The following is a 12,700-nucleotide window of genomic DNA, read 5'->3' on the forward strand; positions in this document are numbered from 1 at the left end:
TGTAATATTCTTCCTAGAAAAACACTTCAGAGGGCTGTTAATTTTCTCGTGTCACGAAGAACCCTCGACGGGATTCCACTTTGTGCGTACAAATTTACCATCGTGAAAAATAATAACGATGGAACCAATGCAGGGCTAAGTTTAGTCCGTTGTGTCCTATATCTACAGCGGAGCGCCGAGGCCTGCGGAGCTCTCTCCATTAATTCAGGGCTCCAGGATAGCTCCTTCTGAGCCCACTCAGTCCCAACAACAGCTCTGCCTCGCAGGCTCTCAGGAGTTGGCGTCGCCTGCCTCTCTCCATGCCAGCGCTGCCAGTCTGCCAATGCGCCAACAGGGCCTGGCACCCGCTGTGAATAATCACGGCCGGGGCCCGCGACGAAGAGGGAGCGCTGCAAATGAGCTTTTAGGCTTAGTGTGTAGAGATGCGGAGACGCGGGCTCTGTGACTACCCCCGGGGAAAACCCACACACACTACAAAAGGCTGTTTGCTTACACATGCACAGACGGTTTCTCTCTCTCATCCCGTTTCCGATGCACATGTGCGCTACCTGGCTCCGGAGGAAGTGCCTTAACAGGAGCTGTGTTCAAAGACAGATGCTCGTTCCGTTATGCTCGCCAGCGGTGGTTTATTTGCATCCGAGGGTGTTACGAATGCAGTGTTTTCTCGGCTCGCATTCGCCCTTATTTCTGTCAAGGCACGAGAGAGAGGGAGGGAGGGAGGGAGGGAGGGAGGGAGGGCGTTTGTGTACGCGAATGGAGGACGGTTGAGGTGTGAAAACACTGTGTTGGGAATTGGAATGTCGGAGCAGATGGAGATGAGGGGATGTGGAGGAACAAGTGTTAATCTCGACTGATCACGCCCGGCTTAACCTGGCTCCTTTCTCCGTCTTTCTCTCTCTCTCTCCCCCCCCCCCCCCCCCCCCCTCTCTCTTTACAGCAGCAGTCGGAGCAGCACCCCAGGCGCCAAGCCCCACGGGCCCCCTGCTGCCTCCCTGCACCTCCCCCACCACCCACCTCCTCCGGCAGCAGCCACAGCAGCAGCCTCCACCTTCCCCCTGCCTCTGGCGGCGAACCAGAGCGCCCCCCACGGCTTCCCCCCTGCCCTGCAGTCCTCGCCGCACCCACATCACCCCAATATGTTTGCTCCTCCAGCTGCCTTGCCCCCACCGCCACCACTGACGTCTAGCGCCCTGCCGGTCCCCGGACACCCCGCTGCTGGGAGTGCCTACTCAGGTAAGCGCGGGCCACGCCGCCCCCGTGTGGCGTGGCAGGGGATCGCGCAGACGGCTTCAACAGACAACAAAAGCAGCAGGGTCTACTTATTTTCGGCGACAGTTGCGTCAGGTTCCCAGGCCAGTCGAGTCATGCGAGAAGCACACGGGGGAATAATTCCAGAGCAGCGACGATAGATGTTCAAGCATTTGAGACGCAGAGACAGACGGGCAGACAGAATGTTGCCCCGGTGATAATTTAAAGGACAAGCGACCGTGAGTCCAAGATTGTCCGGATACGCCCCATGCCAAGGGTTTTGTGTGTTTATAGTGGTGCGGACAGGTCAAGCTCTCACTCTGTCTGTCAAGCTCTGATTGATCGACTCTCTACACACCGGTAATACGCACAAGCCGGTCATGCCATGTTATAAAAGCGATTACAGACCCTGTGCGCTCCATTCGGGCACAGCGCTGTCAAGCTGAATGTCAGGGTCAGTGTGGAAAGAAGGGAGGGGGGGAGGGTAGGGGGGGGTTGGCTTCAGCTACATTCCCAGTACTTCCATTTTCACCTGGAACCGTGTTCATCTGCGAGAAATCAATTTGGTCAATACGGAACGGACCGAGCTGGATTTCGTTCAAAAGATACTAATGAAATTTTTATGAAGAGAAAATTCCATCTCCGCTCCCAGCCCAATAAAGCCTGAAATGAATGCAGAAAACAGTGCGTTGAGTCACCGCGGAATAGGGAGGATACGGTTACTCCGGAGAAACATGATCTCTAACGGCAGTTTTTGCTGAATTTAGAAGAAAGGCCGGTGATTACTTGAAATTCACTATTTTTCTTGGAGACCTCCTCGGGCCACACGAAGGTTGAAGGCTTTATTAGAGCAACGGATTTTGTCGTCTCAAAGGGGCTTTAGTGTGTCGAATGTAGGAGTATGTGACAATTCCAGCAGTCAGACGTGCATAATCACCGTGAGCCTCGCTTACATTTAAAATGATGTGCTGATAACCGCAGCCATTTCCTAGTTATTTCCTTTTTGTAATTTTGACATGGCTCAGTATTTGATGCTCTAGACAAAGTGGCTCTCAAAGTGGAGTCCGGGGACCTTCGGGGGTCCTTGAGGGGCTTCCAGCAGGACCCGGCAAAATGAGGAATAGTTTAATTTCACAGTAATTTAATTAACTAGAAAATGTCTTAATTAGAGAAAGAATGACTAGTCTAATCAGAGGCTTCTCTCTCACAACGTACAGTTTAGACAGTGTCTGTTTGGAGTTTGTAACATGAGAATGCTCTGCTCTAGACAGCCAACCTTCCCCTTTTACAAACCCACATCTAATCCTTCCCTCCTCTCTCTCTCTCTCTCTCTCTCTCTGATCTCCCCCCCCCCCCCCCCCCACAGAACAAGACCTTTTGCGTCAGGAGCTCAACACCCGTTTCCTGGCCTCCCAGAGTGCCGACCGTGGCGCCTCGCTGGGCCCGCCGCCGTACCTGCGCACCGAGTTCCACCAGCACCAGCATCAGCACCAGCATCAGCACCAACACACCCACCAGCACACCCACCAGCACACTTTCACGCCCTTCCCCCACGCCATCATGCCCACCCCAGCACCGCCCATGGTGCGTACCCCCGCCAGAAATGTGAGGATAAGTAGAACACACCTGTGGAGGGTTGGGGAGGGGGGGGGCGGGGGGGTGGAGGCCAATGGGGAGGGAAACAAATTGTATTAAAGGAATAGTTCACCCCAAAAATATACACTACCAGTCAACAGTTTGGACACACCTGATTGAATGCACTATGTTTTTCATTCTCTTAAAGCCATTTTGATCTAAAGGCTTCTGCTTAAATGCTTGAAATTTGTTTCTTAGACAAATATAAATAGTGAAGTTGATGCCTATGTATGAATTTCTTTCCAAAGCCTTTGCCTTTCCATCAAGGCTTTACTATTATTCTAAAATGTGGAAAATGTAGTCGAGTTTACTAGCGCAGCTCCATGTCAGCCTTTTCCAAAACAACTGAAGTGGCTGAGAATATAATGTTTACATTTCAAAAAAGGAAAAAAAAACAAAAAAACATACACACTCATACACACTCACATTTGTGTGAATATGCACATGTGAGTGTGCCCAAAATAATTAGAAAATAATGTTTTTAGTGAAGACTTGTGCTAACTACTGGGGTAAATATAGGTCTTTTGGACTCACAGTGCAGTCGTTTGGCTGGAGAACACCTGAATTATGCTGCACAAGCTGTTTGGAATAATTTTATTCATTTTTGGACCCAGCCACTTAAGTTGTTTTGGAGCAGTGTGACACGGAGCTGAAACTACCCTCATTTCAGTTGAAACACCGAAAATTTGGGGGTGAATTATTCCTTTAACCAAAGAGTTTTTGTATGTCTTCTATGCAACAGTAATGAGTTTTACATGTGTATAAGAGTGGGCGGGCATGGCATTGAAAGTGTTTTTTCTTTGTGGTTGTGCGAGTGAGGATTTTACACAGTTACGCATGTGTGTAAGCGCACCCCAGTTTTCTCTGCTATAGGGAACTGTGGGTTTCTGTGGCGGGCTTTCAATGATGACCATGTGTGTCCGTCCACGCCACAATGATGCCTTTATTCTCCCAGAAAGCCTTTCTAGTGTTTTCTCTGGCATGCCCTTGGACTCCAGACTCGAATGCAGTTATTTCTAAATTGGCAATAACTTGCCCCAAGCAAGTTAAATTCAGAGCCAGCTTTCAGAACATAATACACTTAATTCATTCTGAATTTAATGACATCATTTGGTCCTGTTTGGGGGTTTTTCATTACGGGCGAATGCTTTGAGTTAAGAGTCCCGCTGTTTGTCGGGGGAGACCACAGGCAATGGGTGGCGGGACCTAAAACTCACACACGCACACTCGTATGGCTGTACTGTAACTGCCTGGCCCGCAGAGGGTTCGCTTGGCTCTGATGATACCTCAAAGGCAGCATGGCGAGGCCTCTGACAGCTAATGAGGCCATAAAAAGGCTCTTTATGGCTGCAGTGTTTAGTCTTGACTGGGGAAATGTTCTCCCTCAGCCCACATTGCACCACTAAAAGGAGACCAAATGAGACACAGAGCCCACACTGGTTTACAAGGTCTTCAGATGCTCACGGAACGGGAGGGCATAAACAGCGGGGGCCGTACTGAGGCTGAGGGGTTGGGTTTGGGGAAGCGGTTGAAGTTCAAGGCTCAAGCCAACAGCATCTTAACTCTGAATCATGATTCTGATCTGCGAACATGTTCCTTAGTCCTGAAATATACTCTGTGATGTATTTCATGTTGCCTGAAATGATCTTGAATTCTTCTTCACATGTACTTAGCTCTGTTTCATTTCTCCTACAGTTTGAAAAATACCCAACAAAAGTTGACCCCTTCTACAGACACAGTGTGAGTTTCCCTACTGCGTGTTCTGTGCCTGCAGAGCACTTAGTTGCATTATGCCATTCCAGCCCCTGGTGTTATAGCTCTGTATGTGTGTGTATGTAAGTGTGTGTGTGTGTGTGTGTGTGTGGTAGATTCCATGCAATCGCTCATCCGCTTCTTAATGGATACTGTAAGCATCCTAGCTGTACTATTTCACCCTACAGCCCCGGCAAATGCTGTGATTAATGAAACAATGCTGCATTCTTAGATGTTGTAGCACAAGATTTATTGTATGTGCATGTAACGGTGAAATTGTTGTGCATAGAGATTAATACTGTGTGCAGAAAGGAAGAGACAGTAGCTGCATTTCAAAGGAGATTGTGTTATTGCCAGAGGAATACTGTATCTTTGTCTTGCTTATTACACTTCATTTGTATTTGTCTGCTAACAGGCGTGGCTTTCTCGTTATTATTACTCACTAAAGGGGACTTATTTTAAACATGGTACCCAGCTCCCCTACCCACTTTGCTGAAAATTTGCTCTGCTCTGTTGTTGCATACGTGTGTGTGTGTGTGTGTGTGTGTGTGTGTGTGTGTGCGTGCGCGTGCGTGCATGCTTGCACAAGTGTTTCTCTTCAAAACTTAACCTTCAATTACTGTCAGGCTATTCAGCTGTTGTACACAATGCCTGTCACTCAGAGCTGAGAGGAGTCTGTGCAGCAGAGATTTTAATAGTAAAAAATCACATGTTGATATTCAGACCAAACGCAGGTCAAATACTATTTGCAGAATGTTCTTAGTTTGTTTTAATCTCTTAATTGCTCTTGCTGTCATTAGGGTAATAGCAATTAGCCTGAACAAAAGACAGTGACGTTTTAAAGCATGATGCACTGGGGACGCACGACATGCAGTATATCCTCAAAAGCTTCTAATAATAAAACCTGGCAACCCAAACCCACGGAGCATAAATAGCTCTGTTGCACCGCCCGTGTTTAAAGTGAAGCACCTGCACCTCCCAATTCAGAATATGAATAAATTCCTTACTTCCACTGAAGCTAGTGTGATTGACAAGAGCAATTATACACAGCAGTTCAGTTACGACTCGCTGCATAACTTACATCCTTATTTCTCTATTAAATAGTTTGATGGAAGCTTCAAGAAATTGCTTTGTTTACGACATTTGTTTTGCTTGTACTGCAACAATCTAGTTTTCATATCAAAGGAGTGTGTTCCACTGGGAATGAGTAGGGAGTCATTTTTTTTAAACCCACAGTTTGTGAAACATGTAGACAGTGATTTGTAACTTTCCCATCTAAACAATCCTGAAAAACGCCACCGATTTACTGCTGAGGTTCACGACGGTTCGTTCATAACCTGCCATCCTCACGCCTCCTCTCCCTCTCTCTTTCTCCTCTTCTTCCTCAGCTCTTCCACTCCTACCCGCCGGCCATGTCTGGCCTCCCGCCCGTCATCCCCCCCACCGGGCCCTTCGGTTCGCTGCAGGGCGCCTTTCAGCCCAAGGTAAGACAACACGTCAACACAACACGCTCCCACTCTGACGCTCGGATCAGGGAGGGGTTCAGAATGATAGACTCTGCTGTCAGAAGAAGAACTCTGCCCGTCTCGTCTCTGATTTGAAGAACAATCGTGAGAATCTGAGGCTGAACCTCAAACTGAAAAAGTGAAAAAACACCCGGGTTTATGTTTTTGTTCTGTGTCTCTTGCTCTCTAGACCTCTAATCCACTGGATGTGTCCACGAGACCTGGAGCCGTCCCACACACACTCTTACAGAAGGACCCCAGGGTAAGGGCACACACACACTAACACACAACCTTTTTAAACGCCCATGTGTTAATTACTCCCGCAATGCTTGACTTTAAAGGGAAATTTTAACATTTCAATTTAGTCAATAATGAATGCCATGCATGGAGGCTAATTAGAAGTGCTTGATTGACAGCAAAATAACTCAACCTCTCTCTCTCTCTCTCTCTCTCTCTCTCTTTCTTTCTCTCCTGTAGCTAACAGATCCGTTTCGGCCCATTCTCAGGGTGAGTGTTTTCTTCTCTGTTGTCTCTTAGCCACCCCACCCCCCACCCCCCACCCCACCCCCCAGCACACACACACTACTACACAACTCATAATTGCCATGATGTCTTATATGGGTCTTGCTAGTGGAGTAGATAGTGTCTTTAATTAAATGAGTGCTGCTCTTGGAGGCAGAGCGTAGTCAGATTTACCACAACAACAGAGAGACTCATTTTGCAGCACAATGCAGCCTCTGCTCATGGAAATAGTGTTTTGAGACACGCAGTCTGTCTGGTTACATGCTTTCAAACAAGACCATTTGAATCTCCCCTACCACACTCCTAAATCACCATAGTAGACCATATCATACCTTGGTATAATTGCTGTAAACAAATGAGACCATGGTCGAGACAATCAGTAGCCACTATCTCACACATTTCCCATAAACCCTGTTGGGTTCATGCTGGAAGAACACAGCCTCATCTTGTTTTGTGCCATAAAGCAATCTCCCTTTGTGCTGTAAAGCAATCCAGCAGATTTCCCATGAAATCTGACCCAGTTTTGGATCAAATGTAGCGTAGAGGCTTTTAGAGGCTGCCAGTCTTCTTGGCAATGGTCTGCTTTGTTTGCAGTAATTATGCTAATGTAACAAAATGAATATGGTAATGATTTATTGATGGTAAAATGCTACACATAGTGCCTTTTTAATGTGTATATTTTTGAACATTCATGCCATCATTTGCATCTCTCATTCACATTAAAAAGTAAGGTTGTGACAATATTGTTTTTGTCTTGCGTGTGCAGAAACCGGGGAAGTGGTGTGCCATGCATGTCCATATCGCCTGGCAGATTTACCACCACCAACAGAAAGTAAAGGTGAGGACTCATCTGGGCCCTGGTGCACACACACTCACACACGCTGCCTTCTTTTCACTTTGGATAAGAGCATGAGCTAAAGCCTGAAAAGCTGACTTGTTCCACGCGGTGCGAAGGGGTTTTACATGTGTCTGTCTCTCGGTCTGGCGTCTTCCAGCAGCAGATGCAGGTCGACCCTCACAAGCTGGACTTCGGCCTCAAGCCCGAGTTCCTGAGTCGACCTCCGGGCCCCAGCCTCTTTGGCGCCATCCATCACCCCCACGACTTGGCGCGACCCGCCACGCTCTTCTCCGCCGCAGGTGAGCGTGTGTCACAGCTGATGGGCAGAAGCGTTGATTGATAGGCAGCAGCCTTTCCACACGCAGCACTAGTCGATCACTCTGTCCACAGAGGGAGCTATTTTTAACACAGGGGAGTGAGGTGGACTAGATGTTTTTACACATGCTATGGATCTGAGGGCAGAGTTCGAATTCTAATTTGTCATTTTAAGTATTTATGCCAGACTTGGGTCAAATAGTATATATTTTTTGTTTGTTTTTGTCTACATAAGTGCCAAACAGGACAATATAAGGAGTGGCAGAAGGTTTGGATTATCACAGTGTTTAGAAATTTAGTACATCTTTCTGGGATCAACCACTTATCTAACACTCTGAACAGAATTTTTAGCATCTTATTATTTGACCCAGGTGTGATATGCAGTGGCTGGTTGATAGATGTTTCTCTGACGCCTTCTGCCTCTCCCTCATCAGGTCCGACACACCCGTCGGCGGGTCCCTTCGGCCATCCACCCCACCATCCCGGAAACTTCCTCACCCCGGCGTCTCACTTAGGTAAGAGCACCATTAGCCATACTGAGTTCAGTCCAGTCCCTCTCAGGACGGTACTGCTCTGTAACAGGAGGGTGAAGTTGTGACTGTATGCATGTTAACGCGTCCTGTCTCCTTCCAGAGCCTTTCGGTAGGCCTGCGTCATTTGGAGGACTGGGCTCCCTCAGTTCATCAGCCTTCGGCGGACTGGGAAATCCTGCACTAAGTGAGTTTCAGCCTCATGATCACTTTAGAACTCTGCTGTCATTTACTATCATGCTCTCTGTGTGTGATCAGCATGCATGATGGTTTTAGGAGCACAGGAATATTTGTTACATCTATTGTCTGGGTGCTGTGACTGCACACGCAGCGCAGGACTTCACACCTCACCTCGGTAGCGAGATACGCATTTAACTTGCGTCCCCCGTTTGTTTTCCACGTGTAGAATCCCTCACAGCGCCGAACTCGGTCTTCGGCCATAAAGACGGCCCCAACATACCGCAGCACTTCAACAACGGCAACAACAGCGGCCACCAGGAGCCGTGGAACCGGCTGCACCGCACGCCGCCCTCCTTCCCCACGCCGCCGCCCTGGCTGAAGCCCGGAGACTCGGAGAGGAGCGCCTCGGTCAGCTCGCACGAGAGAGACCGGGACTCGGACAAGCGGGACTCGTCGGTCGGTAAAGACGACAAGGACAGGTGGGTGTTGACACCGTTCCAAAGAGATTTCTTCTTAAGACCTTTGTGTATGAAACAGTATTAGTTTTGAGGCTGGAAATCGTCTGTGTTATTAAAATATTATTTGATGGCAGGAGGCAAAGAGGATTGGAGGGAGGTGAACAGGAGTTAGGGTAAATTTGGGGATTTTTACCAGTGTTTACCAGCTAGGCTCTCTAGTTTGATTAGATTTTTTGTTATCTTCGTTTTTATTTTCTTTGTTCTGATACCCAATGAGCAGTGAAATACTACTGTGTGTATTGTATATGTATAATCTTTTTTTTTTCCCCATAATGAAAAAAAAAAATCAAAATAGAAAATCTTTTGATGAAATTCAGGTAGCTTGTTTTTTCCAAATTGGATGTATATAATTTGGAATAAAAGAGTTTAATAGCTCTCACTGTTAATCTGTTAGATACTGATGGTTGAACCTTTTCTGTGTGTTTCCAGGGACTCCGTAGAAAAGCGTCACTCGAGCCATCCGTCCCCAGTCCCTGTCAATTCCATCAGCCTCCTGGGCCACAGCCGGGCCCCCGAGCACCACAGGAACCACCTGCCCCCCGCCTCCGGGGAGCCACAGAGGGACAAGGACAACAAGGCCAAAGACCGGGAGAGGGAGCACCCCGACTCCTGGAAGGACAACGGCACGGACGAGCACAAGCTCAAAGAGGGCCAGCACGGCGACAAGGACGCACCCGTCATCCACGACGGCCGGGCGTCGGAGGACAAAGCGCCCAACAGGGGGACGACATCGCCCTACGTCCGTCAGACCAGCCTGGACCGTCCCAACGGCGGCCTGAGCAGGGAGGTCCTGGAGAAGAAGGGAGAGCTGTCCTACGAGCACCAGAAGAAGAACAGTGAGGTGAAGGTGAAGGAAGAGAGGAAGGAGGAGCCGGACGGGGCGGTGGACCGAGTGGAGCATCCCACCCAGGCGCCCCCCACGCCCAACCTGCACCCTCCCTCCTCCATGCCCATGCCCATGGGCATGGCGGGCGTCCACCCCATCAACAGCATCAGCGGGCTGGAGAGAACTCGAATGGTGGCGCCCTTCATGGGTATCAGCCCCATCCCGGGGGCCGAGAGGTTCCCCTACCCGGCCTTTCACTGGGACCCCATGCGGGACCCGTACAGGGGGCTGGACATCCACAGGCGGGACCCTCTGGCCAGGGACCTGCTGCTGAGGAACGACCCTCTGCACCGGCTGGCGGCGCCGCGGCTCTACGAGGCGGAGCGCTCGTACCGGGACCGCGAGCCGCACGACTTTAACCGCGAGCACGTCCACCCTCTGGCCCTGGAGCAGAGGAGGGAGCAGGAGCGCGCCCAGCTGGAGGAGCGCGAGCGTCTGCACATGCTTAGAGAGGACTACGAGCACGGGCGCCTGCACCCCGCCATGCACCACCCGGTCCTGGACGGACACCTGCCCCACCCCGCCCAGGGCCTCATGGCCCCCGGACTACCCAGCATGCACTACCCTAGGGTCAGCCCCTCGGCCGCGGCAGCCGCAGCCGCGGCCGCCGCCGCAGCCGCCGCTCACCAGAACGGCATCCTGAACAAAATGCCGCCCACCGCCTCTCTGAGCGCCCCGCCCCCCCTCATCCCCACGCTGGGCGCCCGGCCCGGCTCGCCCAGACGGACTACCCCCCTGGCCACAGATATCAGAGACAGACCGGCCTCGCACGCCCACAAAGACATCGAGGCGCGGTGAGCGGAGCGGAGCCGGGCCCTCGCCACACACCGGACTCTGCGGCCCTGCTGCCCTGTGCCTCACTAACACTGAACTCACACCAAGCACTTAGCCTTGGGCAAAGCAAGACTGTAACATAGCTGTGAATAACTTATGTGGGCAGGAACACGCCCACACGATGAATTGTTTTTGTACAAAACTACAAAGAGACGGTAATCATGGAACAAAAAAAAAAATAGATTTTTCAAAGATGTTTTTTTCCAGTTTGCTCCTGCTTTTTGTGTGCATTTTTTCTCTTGTATAGCGAAGGGGTATGGAGTAAATGGAAGGACGAACAATTTTGGAATGTACAGGTACTTCAGCACTGACAGACAGCAGAGTGTGTAGATAATGTGTACAGTCGCTGTGCTCACTCCGTATGGATAAAAATCAAGGTACAAATATGCAAAAGGGTGTTTTGAAAGCTTTACTTTGAACAAATGTAAATAGAGGAGTATTTAGGTGGTGATTCAGAATGTGCTTTTTGCAGATTTCTTTTCTGTTTTTGTTTGTTTTTGTTTTTTTGGGTTGACGCAGCTGATTAACATTGTACCAGAAACCACCAACCCCACATTCAACTATGCAACAAACGTCTGGGCTCCCTTTCTGAAAGCTGGCCTTCTCACCACAACCGACTGTGTACCGACAATGGACAAAGCTGTATTCTCTCCACAACTTGAGACTCCACAAACATTTGGTCCACTCTGGCTGATGCAAGCTTTAACTGATCCACACAGGGTTCACAGATAACAATTTGGTGCCAATGATAGTATAGAAAGTGAAAGTACTGCAAAGGTATTGGGGATTTTTTTTTCTTAAATGTGATATATTGTGGCGACAATCCTTGAAATAGTTAATGCAAGTATTGCATTTCAGAGGATTTTAAATGTAAGAAGTCAGCAGCACAAAAGTGAAGATGATTTTTTTTCTATTTTTTTCCAGTCTTGTTCTGGAGAGAATGCAGCCCAATAAACAACATGACAGCACATTTGCCCTATTGAAGGAGTGTAAAGTACGTGTTTTGGAAATAGGTTCTGTTGGTCAAACAGTGTATTAAAGTGCTATCCTAAGTTGTTGTACCTACAAAATCAAAAGACAAAAAAAGCAAATCTAAACTATGGACAGTTTGTTTCTAACGAGCAGAGATCTATTTTAGTAGTCCACTGAAGGTTTAGTTGTGCGCTTCAAACTCTGTGAGATCATGTCGTGCAGTGTTTTTTAATCCAACATTAAAAATGTCCACCGGAGCCATAGTGGTTAGTCAACGCGTATTGCAAAAAGATTGTTAAATGAGAAACCTTTTTTTGCTGTTTACCATGTACGGGGAAAAAAATGAAGTCTTTCTAGATTATGTACAAAAATGAGAAAAAAATGAAGCGACTGAATCTTCAGCATGCTCCTCATTTAAACTTGTGTTATGTAAATTGTGCCATGTTATTAAAAAATGTGTACTAACCTTGTCTATGGGCTTTTATCCTGCCACCCACACTGAATTGAGTAAATACCATAAGCTATATCTATTCTAGATACTCTAAGTATATACGTATACAGAATCTCCAAATAACACATGCATGGAGGATAAACTACTGTGGGTACAAAGTATAAATGGAACACACAACATATCAGCTGTATCATAAGTGTTTTAGCTGCTATTGCACAGTTCAACAAAATAACAAGCTGTAAAGATCTTGTCAATTCATAGATAGAGTTGTGCCGCCACTTCAGTCATTTCCATGTCCTTCGATTACATTTGATCATTTGACTGAAGAGCCAACACATGTAAAATATCTTAGTCCTTAGATTTCTGTGGCACTAATAGGAGCCCTTATTAAAATTTGCTTGGCATCATTTAAGCTATTTAAAGGAAACCTTATGCATCACACCACATCAGCCACTTGGTTCAATAACCCTGGTTTGAATATCAGCAGCCTTCATTGGAGAATCATGTCCATGGT

General features: G+C 48.3%; 1 protein-coding gene across 1 annotated transcript in view; it reads left to right on the top strand.

The window, feature by feature from the left end:
• Positions 1-12,200, top strand: part of auts2a (activator of transcription and developmental regulator AUTS2 a) — a 303,676-nt gene extending 291,476 nt beyond the window's left edge. The window contains exons 8-19 of the mRNA XM_071898324.2: positions 938-1,233; positions 2,615-2,853; positions 4,579-4,623; positions 6,024-6,119; positions 6,331-6,402; positions 6,618-6,647; positions 7,429-7,500; positions 7,658-7,799; positions 8,250-8,330; positions 8,449-8,532; positions 8,752-9,004; positions 9,473-12,200. Of these exons, the coding sequence (XP_071754425.2) occupies positions 938-1,233; positions 2,615-2,853; positions 4,579-4,623; positions 6,024-6,119; positions 6,331-6,402; positions 6,618-6,647; positions 7,429-7,500; positions 7,658-7,799; positions 8,250-8,330; positions 8,449-8,532; positions 8,752-9,004; positions 9,473-10,727 (2,665 nt within the window). The 3' untranslated portion in view covers positions 10,728-12,200. The remainder of the gene's footprint in view (positions 1-937; positions 1,234-2,614; positions 2,854-4,578; positions 4,624-6,023; positions 6,120-6,330; positions 6,403-6,617; positions 6,648-7,428; positions 7,501-7,657; positions 7,800-8,249; positions 8,331-8,448; positions 8,533-8,751; positions 9,005-9,472) is intronic.
• The last annotated feature ends 500 nt before the right edge of the window (positions 12,201-12,700 follow it).

The sequence above is a fragment of the Centroberyx gerrardi genome, chromosome 11, assembly GCF_048128805.1.
Source record: "Centroberyx gerrardi isolate f3 chromosome 11, fCenGer3.hap1.cur.20231027, whole genome shotgun sequence".
Lineage (NCBI taxonomy): Eukaryota > Metazoa > Chordata > Actinopteri > Beryciformes > Berycidae > Centroberyx > Centroberyx gerrardi.